The following is a 21,374-nucleotide window of genomic DNA, read 5'->3' as shown; positions in this document are numbered from 1 at the left end:
ATCTTTTTCTTGGTGCCACTCATGTGAGTGGGAAGCAGTATTATCAATAATTTTGTAAGCATCAGTTTCGGTTTTCTTCATAATAGAACCACCAGCTGCTATATCTATGTCTTTCCTTGTAGTGATGTCGCATCCTCGGTAGAATATTTGTACTATTTGACAGGTGTCTAAACCATGTTGCGGACATCCTCTTAACAACTTTCCATATCTTGTCCACGCCTCATATAGAGTTTCATTTGGCTTCTGTGTGAACGTAACAATTTCTGCTTGAAGTCTTACGGCTTTAGATGCAGGAAAGAATTGTTTAAGAAATTTGTCAACTAAAACATCCCATGTATCAATCGCCCCTTCAGGTAACGATTCCAACCAATCTTTGGCTTCTCCCTTTAAAGTCCAGGGAAATAACATGAGATATATCTGTTCATCCTCCACTTCTCGTATTTTAAATAGTGTGCAGATCCTATTAAAGGTACGTAGATGTTCATTTGGATCTTCCTTCGGCGCACCACTAAATTGGCATTGATTAGTCACCATGTGTAGAATTTGTCCTTTGATTTCATAATCTGGCGCATTAATGTCTGGATGTGTAATTGCGTGACCTTGGCCAGTGCGTTTAGCTCTCATTCGGTCTTCCATACTTAAAGGTTCCAGATTCTCCATAATTGAATTTGTTGAATCGGTATCACTAGATGATTCTGATTTAATGGTTCGTTCCTCAACAATCTCTGTTTGAATGATTGGTGGCTCCGGAGGAAAGTTTAATGGTTCAGGATCTACGAACCGTTCCTGAATATTTTCCGGATTCTCAATTGTGAGGTCGGGTTCAAAAAATGGATTATAGGAAATTTGAACTGAAGTACTTGGTTGACTGGATGACGATTCTAAAGAAAAATCAACGGCGGTTATATTTGTTAAACGATGTCTTGATCGAGTTACAGGTGGTGAACGTACAAAAGGTGATGAACGTCTTGCTCGGTGCATTCACTGAATATCCTATTAGTTTTTAAAAGGAAAGAAAAATTATAATAAGTTATCCAATTAATAGACTTTTCTGATTTTGCCCACGTTTCGAATAGCCAAAAGATGCAGCAGAGGGGCAGGATTCGTTTGGTCTCAATATAATTGAGGACTGTTTGGCTCCAATAACCCGGTCCACGTACAAATCCAACTATTACTACGAACCAGAAAATTTTGATGTCTATTAATTTAACCACTTAAAATAAATTTTCGTAATTTTAAGAAATTTAGATAAGAAGTAAAAAAAAAAAAAAAAAAATTCTAAGTCCTAAAAACTAGAATAGCGAGAAATAAGAGAGAAAAAGAGTTCGTCGAAAAAGGTCGAAAAAGAAAAAATGGTTGAAAAATAAAAGGTGACGGAAAAATAAAAGAAACTTATAAAAACTTAACTAACCTAACTTTATTACTACAACTAACTTAAAATTATAATCGCAAATTGAAATTACTAATTGGAATGATAATTGGTACATAGTAAAAGGTGTCTAAAAATATTAAAGCTTACAGGAAAAACTAAATCCCAAATGAAAATAACTTAAAAAGAAACTAAAACTTAAAAAGGCGTCGCAAAATTCTAAAGCACCTAAATCTTAGTCTAAAGAAAAAGCACTTAAGGAATTCTACGGCAAAGCCTAAAAATCTAGGAGTAAAAATAACTATAGCAAAAACTAAGTTTAAAATTAAATATGAGCTAAAAAATACAAATGTTACGCTACAACGATTAAAAAGGGACAAAATATAAAAATATACAAAAAGTTGTAAAAAGTACAATTTTTATAAAAATATTATTTTTATATTATTTTTTTTAATAAAACTATTAATTTTATAATTTAATTAAACTTATTTAAACTAAAATATAAATTAAATAAAACTTAAATTAAAATAAAACTTAATTATAATATTAATTAGGGTTAATAATAATAATAATAATTAAAAATCCGTAATAAATGCTGAATTAGGGCATCTGTTCGCGTGTCAGACAAGCTCCGCGAGTTGCGGCAATTTATAAAGAAAACCCCGCGAGTCGCGGGGTTCAGAATTTCAGCTGACAGGTTTGAAATTTTACGCGTTTTCTTTATTTTTTTTTATTTTATGTTTTCTGTTTTTTAAATAAATAAAAGATTTTAAAATAAAACTTATATTTTTATAAACTAAAATAGAAATAAAGAAACTTATAAAACTTAAATATTTAACAAAATCTTAAAAATACTTATATTTTTGTTTTTCTTTTTATATGTTTTAAAACGTATTTTTACAAAAACGAATTTTAATAAAAGTTAACTAAAAATTTTTTTTTTTTTTATATTAGCGTTGCGCTTCCGGCTTTTAAGAGAGTCCCCGGCAGCGGCGCCAAAAATACTTGATGTGAAGCGAGGTGTATATAAAATAGTTATTATTTTACTAGGAAAATACTATTAAATACGATACAATTTTACACAAGATATTTATTTATTTATAGAATGGATATACTTAAACCTTGCTACAACACTTATAGGCAGTGTACCTAATCGTACAGTAGTGTAGTTTTTAGTAAGTCCGGTTCGTTCCACAGGGAAATCTTTAAACAAAACTCAACGCTATATTAGTTTACTTTTATAAAAATACAAATATATATATAAGTAATATTATTATTATAAAGGGGGGTTTTTACCGTTTAATGACCGGTTTGTCGATTTTAAGACTTTAGTCGCAGTTAAAACCTAATGTAAAATATAAAATAAATACAAGACTTAAATTAAAGCGTAAAGTAAATAACGATAATGAAATTGCGAATAATAAAAATGCGATAAAAACAATAAATAAAAAGTACGATAATTAAAAGTGCGATTAAATAACAATAAATAAAAGTGCGATAATTAGAAGTGCAATTAAATATAAAATAAAGGAAATTAAATATGAAATAAAAGAATTATGCTTATTTAAACTTCCGTAATCATGATGTTTGACGTGTTGATTTTAGTTTTATGCCCATGGGTTAATTGTCCTTTGTCCTGGATTATTTAATATGTCCGTCTGGTTTTTGTCCATAACAGTCCATCAGTCATAAATATAAAATGCGAGTGTCCTCATCAAATTATTCTTATACCCGAAGTTAAATATTCCAACTAATTGGGGATTCGAATTGTAACAAGGTTTTAATACTTTGTTTAATGAATACACCAGGTTATCGACTGCGTGTAAACCAAGGTTTTACTACTTTGCTAACAATTACACCAATTACCCTTGAATGTAATTTCACCCCTGTTTTAATTATTCTAGTGGCTATTAATCCATTCCCGTGTCCGGTTAAATGAACGATTATTCGTACATATAAATACCCCGCCCATCGTGTCCGATCGAGTGTTTATGGTAATTTATAGGGACGCCCAATTGTAAATCTTTATATTAACATTAACAAACTTTCATTTAATTAAACAAATATAAAGCCCATTAATAGCCCATAGTCTAATTTCCACAAGTGTCGTTCTTTTGTCCAAACCCCAATTATGGTACAAAGCCCAATTACCCAATTTTAGTAATTAGCCCAACATCATGATTACTTCGTTTTAAATAAGCATAATAATAACTTAGCTACGAGACATTAATGTAAAAAGGTTGAACATAACTTACAATGATTAAAAATAGCGTAGCGTTACACGGACAGAATTTCGACTTACACCCTTACAACATTCGCTAACATACCCTTATTATTAGAATTAAAATTAAAATTAAAATATAAATTATATATATATATATATATCGTTTACATATGAGAGAAGAGAGAAAAAGATTATGAAATTTGATCAGAATTCGGTTTGCTTTATAGCCAGAGTTGAAATTTGGGGCTCCGCGACTCGCGACAAAATCCCCTTCAAACTCCGCGAGTCGCGGAGATAGTATTTACAGCTCAGTCCTTGGAGTTTTCTCTGCCGACGGTTTTTTATATATAAATATAATATATATATAATTAATATAATTAATTATATATTATATTATATTTATATACATAGTTAACTTGTAATTTTTAGTCCGTTGCGTCGAGCGTTAAGAGTTGACTCTGGTCCCGGTTCCGGATTTTCGAACGTCCTTGCGTACAATTTAATATCTTGTACTTTGCGTTTTGAATCTTGTACTCTTGTAATTTCGAGACGTTTCTTATCAATAATTGGAACCTTTTTTATTGTCTTTTGTACTTTTGAGCTTTTTGGTCGTTTGCGTCTTTAATTCGTCGAATCTGTCTTTTGTCTTCACCTTTTATTATTTAAATGAATATCACTTGTAAATAGAACAATTGCAACTAAAAGCTTGTCTTTCTTGAGGAATAATGCTATGAAATATATGTTCGTTTTTAGCATTATCAATAACATTAGTTCAAAAATTTAGAGAATCAATATTACAGACTTCGCTTATCTTGTCGAAATCATATAAAGACTAAGTTTAAATTTGGTCAAAAATTTCCGGGTCGTCACACGTTGCAACCTGACGACATCGCACAAACAAAACCGTCCATTTTGGCCATATCATTGTGGAAGTAAAAGTTTTTGGCGGGGCTACCGGGGAACTGGTATCAGACAATAATGCTCTCTATCAAACTCATTCACAAAAATTTAAGTGGTGTCTAAGAAAGACAATTATACACGGACTTGGTTGTTGGATTTTCCGAACAGTCTCCAATTATATTGGAACCAAAAGGATCCTGCCTCTCCATAGTCAGCCTGGCCACTTGGTTTGTTGAATAGTTCGTGCGAAGCTCTGTTATCGAAATACCAGGGAATCAGTAGCAAGAACTAAAAACATATCTATAATTAGGATAATTAGAATACCTTAGAATAGAATAACTTAGACTACCTTAGCTTAGAATACCTTAGACTATCTTAGATTACCTTAGATTACTATCTTAGATTACCTTACACTAAATTAGGAACCTAGCTTATCTGTTTAAAATTTAAAACAACAAAAAAGGCATACCAAGTGTATAACCCAATCCCGATCTAGACCAAGGCCGTTGTATTCGTACCTGATCCGGACGCCATAATCTCTAAAGTACGCAAGGAAGCAAGAATCAGAAAACAAATGGCGTTATGCGTTACTTTAGCAGAAAATACTAAACCCTCGATTGAAGGTCGAGGAGGACCAATTAGATTTCCAGAGATTCAAGGACACTCGTTCGAGTTAAAACATCACATCATACAACTCATCCAAAATGGCTGTCAATTCCATGGATTACCGAATGATGATCCATGGTTAGAACCTACACTCAAAGAGCTTTCCAGAGATAGTGAACTCACTTAAAATGGATGTCTAGATCAATAGAAACACCTACACTTATGTCATGATAAAACTAGTAAAAAACAGTCTATTCTTAAAACTATGAACTAGTAACTTTTGAAACCAAGAACCAAATTGGACATGTAAGATTACTTAAGGGATTGATCTTAAACCTAATATAAGTACTATATTAGATAGTATGACCTCTGACCTTATAAAATTTCATTAGGTCTCAAGCCCGGAACACCGAACACAATCTGACCAATTACCGTGAACGCTTTGCACCGCATTACTTGTGAGTTCGTAGTCCCATTTTTAATCAATTTTTTTATACTTTTGGGATGAGATAATAATTATTTATTGTTTTACATATTGGAATCAAGTACTTACAACTATATTCTATGTTGAGTAACAAAGGTTAATTTAGAAAGCCCGATTTTGATATCATTAATTACCGGTTTGGTAAACGCGAATATTATGAATAGATCTATTTGAGGATGACTCCTCACATCAGGATAGGCCTTATAGGCTATCGGATGCATAACCTTCGACCATATGCACTCAGACCTTAAGTGACGCTTGTTTTTGGGTACTTTTACGTTAACGTTCGATATCGAAAGCTCATGGACTAGAATATCTTTTTAACTGTTTTATACATGAAATCTTGATGTCCATTAACTTATGCATTGTAACTAAACCTATGAACTCACCAATATTTATATTGACGTTTTTAAGTATTTATCTCTGGTACTTAGCTTTTGGAGCACTTTCAGGTCTGGCATTGTGGAAGTTTTAAAAATGTCTTTTGTTAAATCTAGTTTTGATAGGGTAGATTATGATGTATTTGTATTTGTACTATGTCTGTACTTGTATTTTGTAACCACGATGTACCAAAACTAAAAACAGAGACCGTGATGTAATAATATTTATGTTTCCGTTGCTACGTTGACTATAACCTGGGACACTATGTTAAAGTTCACACCACGTCTTGGGAAATCGAAACGGGGGTCGCGATAGAAGGGAAGCGATACCTGCGTTTTTTTCGGTGTTAGTGCGTTAATGTTTATATGTATTGAAAGGGTTGAGTTTGGTGCATAGTGTAGCAGGATATAACGGTACCCAACAATAAATTAACAAACTCTAAGAAGCAAGAAACAAACATACCTGATGATGCAACCGCGAGGATAATCTTCCTTTCTGATCGTAATTTTGCGAGGACAGCGGTGTATAGGAACGTTTTCCCAGTCCCACCAGGACCATATAAGAAAAAAATCCCTCCTTTTTTCTGGGTTACAGCTGCTAAGACCTGTTGATAACAGTAGGAGGAAAAGAAATTTTTTTAAAAAAGGAAACATCAAGGGACAATGTTGTATACGAATGTTTTCCCATTGTAACCAGGGCCACATAAGGGAAAAGGCCCCCTTTTTCTGTGTTAAAGCCGCTAAGACCTGTCGATAGTAGTTATTAAATAGGGGGAAAGGCAAAAATTTTAAGAAACCCTAAAAAAAATAAAGAAAGAAATAAACCTGGTGATAAATTGCTAGTTGTTCCTGGTTGAGAGAGCTGAAAAGGCTCTCATGTAGAATATGCATGTCTTTTATATTATAATTTAACTCTTCTCGAATAAGACGGTTGTCCATTTGGGTTAGCATAGATGGGTCAGGTTGTGGAAGCTCGAGGTAATCATCTAACGACTTTCCATTTTTATTTAATATGCCCTGAATTTTGACCAAACAATAATTCTTAATCTGTTCATCGGTCAGGATCAAATCAGGGAAGTTGAATATTTTTCTTTTTTTATGCAGGATGTCGTCCAACAAAGCTTGCCAATTTAACTCCCAGAGTTGCAATGGTTTACTTACGTTGCAAAAGAGTAGAATGGTGACAAATAACTCTTGTTGTTGCACACCCGATGCCCATAATGTCGCTTCTGTGATAGCCTGTGTCCATTCTCTGTCATCATTGACCAAACCATACGCAAAGCAAGCGTCTTTAAATGTTGGGTGTAATATACCATCTACTGTACGTATTTCATCAAAAGAACGAGGACCTTTTACTATATTAAGCAACATACGTAGATAATAACGTTCGTTTGAGGTAGGATTTGAGTACACTATGCGACCAATGCTGGTTCGAAGTTTTCTCGTTGTCCACATTTTTGCATCCTGATTCCAAACATAATGTTTAGGGATTTTTGCGTATGTAAGCGTCCGTGCAAGCTCATCCTGTTTGTTAAGCTCAAACCACTGGGTGAACATCGTTTCTTTAATACTCTCCCTTTTTAATAATGCAGGTAGCTGTTGTGAATCACGGAGCGCTATCGATTGTTGATTTGGTAGATGAAATGACAATTTTATGACCGATGGTTTTGAGTAGTGGATGTCATACGAAAACAACCTCCAGACAGCTTCACATGGCAATAAATAACGACAATCCAAATAATTCTTTATCTCATCAACATCAATTATGTTTTCTCCACGGGAATCACCGCTGGGAATCATATTTTCTTGTATCACTATTGTTGCGCGGTCCAGCCCTTTGTTCAAGTATTTGAATAAGTATTTGATTGCCCGAGATCTATTGCACCACTCCACATTTATATGGGCATTGTATTTTAGAAGTAGATATCTGTTGTACGGGACCACAAAGCTGTTGTCTAGTGGAGTGTTGTTTTTTTTTAATTTGACCCCGTTGTTTCGACGCCTGTAGTTAGCGTACCCTTCTTCGTCAATTGTTGTTTCTGCATAATACGGTTTAGGAAAATGCTTAGAACACTGTTTTTCAATAATGCAAGGAGCATCCAAGTGTGTTCCACCGCAAGGACCATGTAACATGTATTCGGTTACGGCCCTAAACCTTTCTGGATCGACGGTATTTCTGCTGATATAAGGTCATCAATGTCAGACGGTGTCCTACATTTGTGAGCAGGTATTAACCATATTAACATATGTACGTGAGGCAACCCGCATTTCTGGAATTCGATGATATAGATACCTGCAACAATGTGATCGAACAAACAGGGTGTCAATATATGTGTTCACTGCAATGTTCAACAATACCGTTGATTAAGGAATATAACTAACACACAGTGTTATACAATAGTTGACTTGTCTAATATGACAAATTGGGAAGGGAGAGAATTCAGCAAATTTTCAGCCTAAGCTAATAATTTATTTCCAGTGTTTATTAAAAAGGGGAAATTAATTCAATGCAGGCTACAATTGGAGACCAATAGGTCAACATGCAAAGCGGCAAACCAACAATCCATTATTAGATTATAAGGAAACAAAATTCATTTATGGACTTAAGAACTTAAAGTAGGTTGGACAGTGAAAAATGTTGAAATGAAAAATTGTGAATTTTGTTTTTTCTAAATGTGTGTGTGTGTATGTGTATATATATATATATATATATATATATATATACGTATATTTAGGTGGTCAAAAAATTCAATAAGCAGATAATGTAAAAATCCCATTTTAAGTAACTTCAATAAGTAAAGAGTGTGTTTAAGTTACCTGCTTGGCATGCTCCAAATATATGGTTTTTCATTATATCAGTCGTCAGCGCATCTAGTTTTTGTTTAAATAACCTAGCAACAATTTCTGGGCGGTCTGGTGATCTCTAACCCTCAATATAGCAGAGCATAGTCTCAATTTCAGGCTACCTAGGGTTAGAAGTGAAGGTGATGAATAAATCTGGATTTTCATATTCCCGACATAAAGCCATCTCGTCATGGTAGTTTTGCACCATATATCGCAGACTACCTGTGTGGGAAGATGGTAAAATTATTCGCTTTCCGATTGAAGCAGCCGATGTGTCGCCCCTTGTGACAGCATCACAAACATTATTGTATAGGTCAATGCGGAGTTCATTTTGGTGGTGGCGTAGCCATTTCAACCGTTGTTCTTCTACAGTTGTATAAGCGTCCACCAAGTACTATTGGAATAAGCGTTCACCTCTGAGGATAGTTGTGGCCTCACTTTCACGCTGTTGAATTCTATAACAATAGAACTCTCTCATAGTCACGTGACCGCGATTTGTTTGTCGCCTTCCAGTATTATTGTGATATGGTATTTTTTCATGGTAGCCGGTTTCCCCGTAGGGAAAAAGTAACGGGTATTGCAATGCCATGTATAACTGGTGTAGTTCCGAGATTCTTTGTGGTGCACAGTTTTTTTTCTGGACAATGATATCTCGTGTAGAGTTACAGTGACCAAAGTCGCTGGTGATTAGCGCAGCCACTTCAGCGACATTAGTTGAGTTGTACTGACGGGAGCTTGTTGCCTTAGCGATCAAATGGATCCCGCACTCAGAACCTGTATTGTCAGCTGACCAATCTCGGGCCATACGAAAAGCCTGTGCAATAGCGCTTGATTCATCAAGCATGCTAATGAGATTGTTGGTTAACGTTTCATCTATTCACTCTCTTGAGTTAGTGCCTAGAAAAGTAGACATACGGTTTTTTGCCTCATTCCGGGTGTCATAAAAATACAATTGTGCGTATCTTGGTTGACCCCCTTCCTCCGGTAGAAGTGAACCAATTTTATGGTATGTCTGACTGCTTATTCTAAAGGTATATGGGCCTCGCCCCCGGTTGACAGAATGATCTATTTTTCCCCGAAAGACGTAAAAGAAAACATACTGTTATTAATCCGTATCTGTTCTCTGAATTTGGCAGTTGCAGGGTCATTGTAATCGAGCAGTCTTTTCAGAAGTGGAGAAGGATCCATCAATTTTGGCAGGAGTACTTTACCATTCTGGCAACACATCGAGAATACTGGGTTGGAAGTGGTTTTGGGTTTGTTGTTTCGCTCTTCATACCACATTGTTGCGTTACAGTTGCGACATTTGTGAGCGGGGGGACTGTGATTATGATAACATGCCGTTGCGCCTGAAAAATTTAAAAAATATAATTTTAGATGCCTATAGTAAATTCAGATGGTAAATGATGCTTACATCTCAATTAAGCCAAAAATATATACATCTATATATACCTGTTTGTTATCTATTTGTAATTGCACATACCCTTGAATACAATCATATAAACTGTGTGATACTTTCTAAACGTGGCCAAGCGTGATATAAAGTTTTACGTAACCAAAGAAACGTTACTTTACGACTGTTCAGTTATAAGAACAATGGAATTTTACAGGAGTTAACATTATAAGTGCATAAATATGACTATGAGACTAAATGACCAATTGGAACGAAACAATGACATGTTTAAGTAAATAGAATAGTAAAAGTAACCTGATGAGTTCGATGCAATCTTGACCGAATATTTCCCGTGTTGTTTCCTCTTTGTAGGTGCTACAGCTGACAGATGTAAATGAAACTGGTTAAACATATTTTATACTTTAAAAGGGGAGATAATAGTACAGTTGTAGCCAAGGTTGGAGAATTCGGATCTCGGGGAGATCTCGTTTGGACTTTTTTTAGGGAGATCTCGGCATCTCGGAATAATCTCGGGAAGATCTCGGACGTTGACTTACGTTGACTATATAATTTTTTTAATAAAAATATACATAAAAACATAAATATATGTATATTTATATACGTTTTTACGAGATTTTACAAATATATCAGAGAAATGAGCGAGAAAATCTTAGAAATTACGAATTTTACAAGAAAATCTTACAAATTAGCAAGAAAATTTTAGAAATCGAGATTTTGACTTAGTTTGACCCGGTTGACTGAGAAATCTCGGGAGATGAACATCTCGTCTCGGTTTCCTTCTAAAAATGAGATCTCGGGGGAGATCTCGGGAGATTTACAACACTGGTTGTAGCGTAGGTGCAGTTGTATTAAGCCCACTCAATAAAAGCCTGAATATGAGCCGGAGGTCATGGATGGTCAACACTGGTCAAGATTCTTAATTTGAATGTTTATGTTGCGCAATCTGTGATGCAACTGCAGGTCGACTCCAGTCAACAGTGCTACATTGATTTTGTATGTGTGCAGTTTATATTGAGAGTGATAGCCAATGATGGTCAAAAATGTGTAAGCTTATAACTGCAGAAATGTGAGCATCAGACTAAAATACCTAGTCAAACGAAACAGTGACATGTGTAAGTACTTAGAAAAGAGGTAGTAACCAGTTGGGTTGCATGGGATATGCGCGCCAGATTTCACGTGATGTTCCTTATTTGTAAATAGTGCAGCTGACATATGTAAATGGAATTGAGTAAGCATATTCGATACTTTAAAAAGGGAGATACTATTGAACATGTAGAAAATCTGTTGGTTGACCAGAGTTGGGTGGGGTGTGAGTTCTAATATTCTGATAATCTGCAATAACATATTTGTCAGTTAAGTGTGTAGGAGTGACCAAAAACATTGTACTGTCATGAATTTATATTGAAGGGTGTTTGATATTGTACCAGATGCAACAGATGTTGTAGCCAGTGTTGTAAATCTCCTTATTTTTCCCCGAGATCTCCCCGAGATCTTTTTTAGAAGGCGACCGATTCGAGATGACCATCTCCCGAGATTTCTCTGTCAACGGGGTCAAACTTGGTCAAAGCCACGTTTTTTTAGATTTTCTTGCTCATTTATCAGATTTTCTTATAAAATCTCGTAATTTCCCAGATTTTCTCCCACATTTATCGTATTTTGTTGTAAAATCTCGTAAAAATGTATATAAATATACATTTATTTATGTATATATGTATGTTTTTATTAAAAAACTATAAAGTCAACGTAAGTCAATGTCCGAGATCTAACCGAGATCTTTCCGAGATGTCGAGATCTCCCAAAAAATGTCTAAACGAGATCTCTCCGAGATCTGAGTTCTCCAACCTTGGTTGTAGCGTTTAATTTTAGAACACAATATGATTGTAATTTCCCATTAGCTGTAGTTCTTGTTGATGAGCAAATTGATATAGGACCGTTCAATAGGTCGACGAATGCTGCGTACTCCACCTTGCCTGGTAATTACATGTTTGTAGAGAAAATAAATGAAAAGGGATGTAAACATATGGAGCTGAAAGGGTGAAACAACATACCTTTGGAGGTGTTGGCAGATGAGGATGGAATATCAGGTGGAGGCATCTTACATGAAGCTTGTGAATTTATAGAAACAATATGTAATGAGATCCTGCAGCTAATGATATAAGCAACCTATGATGAGTGTACAACTGTTGGTCTTTCCAAAAGTTTTAATGGCAGAGGAGTTTCTCATAACTTGCATAAATGGAGTGTGAGTAATTTAAAAAAAGAAACATGAAGGGATGCCACAATAAAAGAAAGGGACACCAATGTTTATTGTTAGGATATGAGAAGCTGAGTCAACAATTGTTGGTTTTTCCAAAACTTTTAATGGGAAAGGAGTTTCTCATAACTTGCATAAATAAGGTGTAGGTAACTATAAAATAGAAACATGAAGGGATGCCACAATAAAGGAAAGGGACACCAATGTTTATTGCTAGAATGTGAGAAGTTGTATATAGGTGTATATATATATATATATATATATATATATATATATATATATATATATATATATATATATATATATATATATATATATATATATATATATACACACATGTAGTATAGGACAGTATATCAGTAACATAATATACGATGCAAAGAAAGGTTAGGAAATGTGAATAACTTCCTTCATAAAAACAGCAATGGGAAGGAAGGTGTAGGAAATGTGTACACAACAAATTGTTATCACTTACTTCAAACTATGCATTTCACCCATTTGACCAAATGCAGTTGACCCGTCGAATTTGTAATGCAAATTTGCCCTAGCTAACCAAATGTGCAAAAGTGAACATCACAAAACTAATAAATTTTATTGTCAACTGACCCATTCGTCACCTGTTTAATTTAGAGCACCTTAAACAAAAACACCTGAGACCTTTGCATGCCCAGAAACTATGTACATGTGTAAAACAACAAAATAACCTTAAAAATATATTTATACATATGTGTCTGTATATGAGTGTGTATTATGTACATGTATATTATATAGCTACATATGTGTGGACATATTAATATACGTGCATAAGTATATATATACGTATATGTCTGGATGCATTTGCAGTTGCAGAGCATTAGACAGCCTTTCACAAAAATAAAAAAACTAACATGCACATAAACTACCATTTTACAGATGTTGTAGATATGTATGTATATGCTGTATGTACAATTGCAGAATAATATCCAACCACTCGCACAAATATGGTGGGGGAAAAAAGAAGGAACATGTAATAGCTATAATATAAATGAACCTCATCGTAAGGCAAGAGTGATTCTCAAAACCATGCGTTATTTTATTAAAGGTGCATCACACGCACATGAAAGACATAATGTAAACAAACCATGTCTAGGAAAATAACACTACCAAAGGCACATCTCAACAGGGTGAGTAATTTATTCATGAACAAAGGAAAACCTATTTTTCGGGCAATAGACTCGCATTCACATTCTTGTTCTCTTCTCCAACAGTGTTTTCATCCTCTGAGTCGCTGGGCAACTGACTGTCGTTCACTTCCTTGTTCTCTTCTGCAATGGTGTTTTCATCCTCTGAGTCACTTGTTACGACAAACCTAAATAGCAGTATAAATGGTGTATGTAAGCATTGAGTTAGCCGTGAACCAATATATATATGTGTGTGTATATAATAAAGTGTGCAGTTTACTTGCGCCGACTGGTACGTTCTAAATGCTTAGCGGGTGTCGGGACTTCAGTGGTTCGCTTCTGCCCTTTGGGGCCCGACGACGATGGAGCAAGTGGGTTGCCTGATGTAGAGGGCTTAGTAGGTACAGTAGGTTCGACAGCAGTTGGTGGGGGTGGGTTCTCTAGAACTGCGTCAGCCGCATAGACTTTTATACAGTTGAAACTCTCATATGTGCCTTGATTATAGTATGACGTTGCTTTCAACAGAACCACTCTTGTCGTGCCTAGCAAGTTAGCCAGCGCATTTGGCAGCACTGTGTTACATGTTTCCTGCATACACCGAGACACGTAAGTCGGCGTGCAACAGATGACCAAATCGTTAAAAAAAGTAGGACTGTACCTCATCAACCTCAGCTAACAAAGTCTTTGCAGTGGTTTGGGTTAAAGACTCAGCCGTCTCATCAAAGAGGACCATCACCGTAGTCTCTGTTGGCAATAGACTTAACCTTAGCAAGGAAAACTATTTTTAATAGTCGTTCATATCCTAGGGTTAGGGGGTGAATACCTTGTGATCGGTTCAGGGACAGTGTCGTTATAGGATTCGCACCAATGCTGGCCAAACCTCCTATCAAGGCCCTTCCTTGCTTTACAGACACTGCAAGTGTTGTAGTACCAATAGTTCTTCATGCAGATGTTTTGAATCTCCACTGAACACCTAAATACGTCTACCGTCTACACAGTGTAGGAATATAATTGAACGCAAGTTAGTGTGGTATGTTGAAATGGAGTATTAGGTGGAAAAGAATTCCAGGTCACACTTACGATGTTCTTTTTCCCTTTCCGCGCCATATCAAGGAGCTCGCGAAGGGTGCCGTCCTTAGGTGGTGGGATTTGCCAGCCTGGCGCAGCAGGCTCGACAGCTAGGGGCAATTGAATGCCACTGCAAGAAGAGAGCAGATGCATATGGCAACAAACATTAAAATATGGAAAATGGATGTAAAGGACCAAATGGCAGTATGAAATATATAAACAGTAAGCGGGAAGGAGACCTCATCTTTTCCTTGAAGTTGATAATGGCAGGTATTTCAGCATTGTCGATAATAAGTGTTGATGATATGCTAGAGAGCGAAAGAACATCTGCCAATGAGGGTGTTTAAAATCAGCAACACGTAAGGCAAATAGTGAGAAGCTACAGTTGTTAACCGTACCGCATACCATTGAATCCCTTTTTCACCGTGACAGAACTTAAGATGATGTAGTAATAGGCAGGAGCTGCAGCCTGGCTTTTAAGGAAAGAGGCACCCAAGTCGCCCCATAGTGTTGTCCGTATTGTTTTACCCCTGCACACAAAAAATAGGTCATCACACGAACTACGACAAACACAGGTATGCATAAAAGTGAAATGTACGTAAACATTTAAATGAGATATGTACCGCTCATTCACCAGGTCAAACTCAACAATCTCTTTGGCCGATTCCCTTGGGTGGGGTTTAGTGACATTCACAGCATAGCCGACCACGTCTAACATAATAATGAGACAGGTCAAAGCAATCAGACAATGCAAATAAATAAGAGATTAAGTTGCAGAAAATCATACCAATGACAAATTTTCCCAAAGTTGGTTGCAAGTCTTCGATTTGAATACATTGGAAGGGATGACGGATGAACGGGCTTGTGTCAACATTTGGATGTTTCCTCAAAAATGTGGACCCAGTGAGCTCAATCATCAGGGCGTTGTCCTTGAGAATACGATAGTCATCTCTATTAGATATGACGTCAAAGTTGGTTATCAAGTAAACAAATCCGTCCTTAAGGCATGGGATGAAGTGGTGCGCCACATTACTTTTAGCAGTTAATTGTATGACATTCCCCTGAGTTATATGTTTGAGCAACATCATACACATAAAAAGAAATTACACAATTAATACAATCGATAAATAATAGTAACGAAACCTATTCAAACAATATTGACCTAACATCATCTTTGATATGCGTTATTACAAAGTGAGTTTAGAATTGTATACCTGCTCATATGAAGCTATGAATTCGGTCCCCAAATACCTGTCATAAATTGTATGTGTATCCCAACTTCTGCAGATCATGACCAGCACCTGTGATTGCTTGCCTAATTCAAGCTCATTGAGAAAGACATATGTTTTCCTGTCAACAGCAGATGTGGAGGGTGCCTTGTTATGAGCCATTGCAATATAATTTGATGTTTTGGTTGATATACATAACAATAACGCAGGTCACTTGAATTTATAAGCATCAATGCATGCAGCATATACCGAATCCGAAACATCCCTCCAATTGGGTGATTGAATTCAAATGTAAGTTACAAAATTGAAAAATTTTCTTGCAGGCTGGAATATGAAGGTGAAGGTAATCAATTGAATTTCATGAATACCAATTTAATTGCAGTTTAAACCGAGCAATTAAAGATCCAGTTATTGGGTAAATTGAAAAGTTTCATCACCAGCAGTTACCTACATCCACAAACAGAGGGAGAAGAGGAGAAAGTGAGAGTAACGTGCGGGAACAGGCGATGGGAATTAGGGTTGGGGTGGGTTGTGACGTTAGTAAAGCAAAGGGAGATGGACGATTGAATTAAGGAGGTTACGCGGATACCTAACTTCTTAAATCTGGTATTGAGGCTGGATAAAGTAAGTGGACCCACTTCATGCCGATGCGTGAGTATTAATGAATTGAGTGGGGTTTTAATATTATTATTTTTACATTATTACGTATAAAATGTTTTTTTAAAGAACATATACTTTGTTTGCTTTTAAATGAATAAATTACAAATTCTTATTTGGCTCATTATGAATATGGGAGTCAGTTTATATATATATATATATATATATATATATATATATATATATATATATATATATATAGTGATAAATTGTTGAATAATGGTGGTAGGCTTTAAAAGTAATGGAATTAGGTGTAAAGTGCTTTTATAAGGTTAAGATAATCAATTGGTTTAAATTAAGTATTAAAGTATCATTCGAATCTCATCATGTTGTTAGATGGCTTCAAAACCTGAGAATGCAAAGAAAGAAAACTGGACAAAAGAGATGGTTTTGGAATTTTGTCAGTTCTTAAATAGATATATCACGAAGCATGGTCGAACTTCTCCATTTAAATGGATTTCCCTTCAACCCGAGTTCGAAAGATCTATAACATATAAATTCAACAGTGATAGAGCTTTAAAGAACAAGTATGATAGTATGAGAAAGGAATACAACCTTTGGAAGACACTGAAGAACGGAGAGACTGGTCTTGATTGGAATGAAATTACCAAGCAACTTAATTGTTTCGATGAATGATGAAAAGCTAAAACTGCGGTTGAAAAGCTAAAACTGCGGTAAGTTAATATAAGTTATTTAATTTTCAAAACAGCATATAAATTTATGATGATATAATTCATTTAATTAAACTAATGATTCACAATTATATTGTGTATAGGAATAAATACGCATCAATTAGAAAAAATCAACTATCAACACAACTTCAAGATGAATGGGATCAGTTATTTGGGGATGCAGTTGCTAGTGGGTCGAATTGTGTTGCGCCTTCAATGTACTCAAATACAATCAATGTGGTGCATGTTGAGAACCTTGTGGATGATGATGTTGAAATGGTTTTTGATGCAGATGCTTATCAAGTAAACAATGGCACACCTTCAAATCTAGAGGACTTAGAAACAGAAGATCCCAATTTCTATAGCAACCTTCTTAATGAATTCATTCAACAAAATCCGTTGGCACCAATCCCAAGTGAGGTTGCTAAAAATTTTGATATGGCTTCTAAAATAAACACTAAACCCAAACCAGCTAACATGAAACGTAAAGGAAGAGAATCAACGAGATCTTTAATGCTTAAGAACCTTTTAGCGCAAAGTAGTGTGGTACAACAACGTGCTCTACAGATATTAGAAGCAGATTCTTCCAAACTCGATGAAAGTACTAAGTTTACTATTGGAGCTGCTGTAGGTGAGCTTAACCGGATGGTTGATGTAGGATTAATGACAGAAGCAGGGGATTTGTGGTTGTTTTCAATTGATTTATTTGAAGATCCGGTGAAAAGATAAATATTCATCAATATGCGAAGTGACAAAATACCTGAAGTTTCTTTTAGCATAGTTTTTATGAGTTCAAACAATTTTTTTGAAACATTTTCATTTTTCTTATGTGTGTTAGTGACATAAATTAGTTGGATGTTATTTGGTATATTTTTTATATAAAATTTCTTCTTTGAGAATATTTGGTGTTAGTGAATTGCTAGTGAAAGTATATTCATAATATCTTTTGGTTTGAAGTAGTTTTATGAATTTGTTGACAGGGTTAATATGAATAGTGAGATAAGCAAGAAGATACACAAACTGCATTGTTTTAATTTGTTGTTGGATTCATGCTATACAAATGATCTTGCTGCGGCATATTATTATAAGTATATATACAAGGAACCATGCATGACATCATCTTAAACAGGCGATGCTTGGGTGATGGAAGTCTTAAACGGTCATCCAATACGATGTGTAAATGCATTTAGAATGCATCCGGATTTGTTTAGGAAATTATGTGGAGAACTTGAAACAAACTATGGATTATAGTCATCTGATAAAATGTCCACATTTGAGATGGTGGGGATATTTATGTATACATTGGCATTGGCATTATCTAATAGAGATGTTATGGAGCGTTTTCAGCGTTCAGGAGAGACTATTAGTCGAGCATTTCATGAGGTTCTAAATGCAATTATTGGTAGAGATAAAGGTTTTCAAGGTCTAGCATGCAACATTATAAGACCAAAAGATCCAACTTTTCAACTAATACCACCTCAAATCATGAACGACAAAATATATATGCCCTATTTCAAGGTAATGTATTTATTAATGTCATCTTTTATTTATTTAAATTTTTACGTCTCTAATGTTGAAATTACATTTATAATTGCATCGGATGTATCGATGGTACACATATAAGGGTCTGCATCACAGAGAGTCAACAACTACCATATATTGGTAGAAAAGGAGTACCTACTTTCAATGTAATGGCAACGTGTGATTTTGATATGTGTTTTACATATGTATCAGTCGGATGGGAGGGATCAGCACATGACACAATTTTGTTTATGCACTCAATCCAAAATAAGTCAATGAACTTTTTACAACCACCTGAAGGTAAATATACATATCTATTTTATTCTTTCATGTTACTTTTTTCAAATTCCAACACAATTTGTTTAAACTTTTTTATCAGGTAAATATTATTTGGTTGATAAAGGATATCCAGACAGAAAGGGATACCTTGTTCCATATCCCAAGACAAGATACCATTAATCCCAATTTCAAAAAGAGTCACCAAATAATATGCAAGAAGCATTCAACCGTTCACATTCATCTCTACGAAGTTATATTGAGAGGTCATTCAGAATTTTAAAGAAACGATTTCGCATACTTCGTGAAATGCCAAGGTTTAGTGTGCAAACACAAATTGATGTTATAATGGCTACATTTGCGTTGCATAACTACATCCGTACTAACAGCCAAGAAGATATTTTGTATGACGCCCCGTACAAAATTAACATGTACGGATCATCAACAACAGGATCATTACAAGGTCAAACACTATATGCTGTTTTAAAATAAGTTTGCATTCATAAGAAAAGGTGACGTCATGACCAACGTCAAATTTTTAATATACGATAGCGTGCTTCTATGAATAGAAGGCAATAATAATAGTACGTGACCCAAAGGTCATTACAACTTCATTGTTTCAAAAGTAACATAGTTTGAATGCAAAATAAATGTTTCATGCGGAGACATCTCTAACAGAAGCAGCGGGTGTCTACACAGCAATACTACAACAGCAGAAGCAATTAAACCTCTAAGCACCTGAGAAAACATGCTTAAAAATGTCAACACGAATGTTGGTGAGCTATAGTTTAAGTATAATAGTAATGTAAGGTAGGCCACGAGATTTTAGTGTTTCAAAACAGTATGAAAAGTATATGTTCAACCGTGGGCAATTGGTAACTAACTTAACGTAATATCACCCCCTAAAAGTACACTTGGCGAGTGTGTATGTTTACGAAGTATTAAACACCCGTTAAATGCTAGCGCTACTAGCCCGAGTGGGGATGTCAAACCCTATGGATCCATATCTAAGATTCGCATTCACCGGTTCAAATACCAATGACTAAACGTTACCGAGCTAAGGGGAAAGTTTATGCCGTTGTATAACCCACACATATATAAAGTTTAAGTACTCGTGCCTAGTATGTAAAATGTAAAACGCGCATGTATTCTCAGTTCCCAAAATAGTTAAAGTAAAAAGGGATGCTATAACTCACAGTAAAAAGTAGTAAAGTCGGTACGAGATAAGTAAGCAAGTAGTTGGTCCGAAAGGTCCTCAACCTAAGTCAAAAGTTACTAAGTCAGTAAATCGTTCCCAAAGGTTTAAAAGTATGTAAATTAGGTCTTAAGTATCATCATCATTCATCATAAGTCAAAAAGTGTAAAGTAAGTTTCAATCAAGAATAGAGTTCGAAATAAAGGCTGACTTCGTTCAGTTTCCATGACCTCTATACAAACTGAAATGAGGTGAGACCAGTGGCCATGGCTCCGTATATGAGTCCCCTAGTTGCTGACCAATTTCCAGAACCAAACTCGTCTTCATTTGACCGTGGCGAAGGTTTAAGTGCGAGTAGGTAAGAAATTTCAGCACAACGTTAAAAGGGCATAGTGATTTTCGGAAGGCTATAAATCCTAAACCGTAACTCGGATTAAGACGAGGCCTAAACCAAAAATCATCTACTCGAACCGAAATAACTGGAAATCAACTTTACAGTAGCCCAGGTAGCTTGATCAGACCCAGAAAACAGTAAGCAAAGTGTTTCGGTGGGTTTTTGGTGCTTGATGCTCATCACGGTTCTCATCCTTGATGCTTGTAGCTTCAAGTGTACAACTCGTTGATGTGTTTGCATCATCTTAACCAAGGTTTGACTATCATAACACTAGTTTATGTCTAAGATAAGTAGCACAACTAATTTAAGGGTTGCAAGTAGGTTGATGAACCAAAGTTACATCAAGATCTTAGATCCGACACATACATGAGTTCTAATAACAATATTAAGCTATAAACTTGAAAGTAAACTAAATAAACAAGATCTTAAGTTGTAGAACTTAGATCTTAGTTAGATCTTAAAGATCCTAGACTAAAAAGTCTAGATCTAGTGTTCTTAAGTTAAACCCTAAGTTATATAACTTGGATCTTTACTTTAATGAAACCATAAGTTATGAAACTTAGATTTTCATCTTGAAAATGTATGTAAGCTCATAAGCTTTTGTTTACAACAAAATTGGAAGACCATAAGCTATAGAAACTTAGATCTAACATAAGTGTATGAAGTTATAACTAGAAAGTTAAACTTCCATGTTCTTGAACTTACAAAGTTTAACTTTAGTTTCAAGA

At 35.2% G+C, this 21,374-nt stretch overlaps 1 protein-coding gene across 1 annotated transcript in view; it reads right to left on the bottom strand.

The window, feature by feature from the left end:
- LOC139875367 (uncharacterized) overlaps nucleotides 1-8,814 on the bottom strand; it is a 60,626-nt gene extending 51,812 nt beyond the window's left edge. The window contains exons 1-5 of the mRNA XM_071862706.1: nucleotides 8,781-8,814; nucleotides 8,257-8,302; nucleotides 8,119-8,174; nucleotides 6,789-8,002; nucleotides 6,427-6,568 (exon numbers count right to left, since the gene is read on the bottom strand). Coding sequence (XP_071718807.1) covers nucleotides 6,427-6,568; nucleotides 6,789-8,002; nucleotides 8,119-8,174; nucleotides 8,257-8,302; nucleotides 8,781-8,814 — 1,492 coding nt within the window. The remainder of the gene's footprint in view (nucleotides 1-6,426; nucleotides 6,569-6,788; nucleotides 8,003-8,118; nucleotides 8,175-8,256; nucleotides 8,303-8,780) is intronic.
- Between the last annotated feature and the right edge of the window lie 12,560 nt (nucleotides 8,815-21,374).

This window comes from Rutidosis leptorrhynchoides, chromosome 11, assembly GCF_046630445.1.
Source record: "Rutidosis leptorrhynchoides isolate AG116_Rl617_1_P2 chromosome 11, CSIRO_AGI_Rlap_v1, whole genome shotgun sequence".
NCBI lineage: Eukaryota > Viridiplantae > Streptophyta > Magnoliopsida > Asterales > Asteraceae > Rutidosis > Rutidosis leptorrhynchoides.
This window is presented reverse-complemented; position numbering and strand designations above follow the sequence as displayed.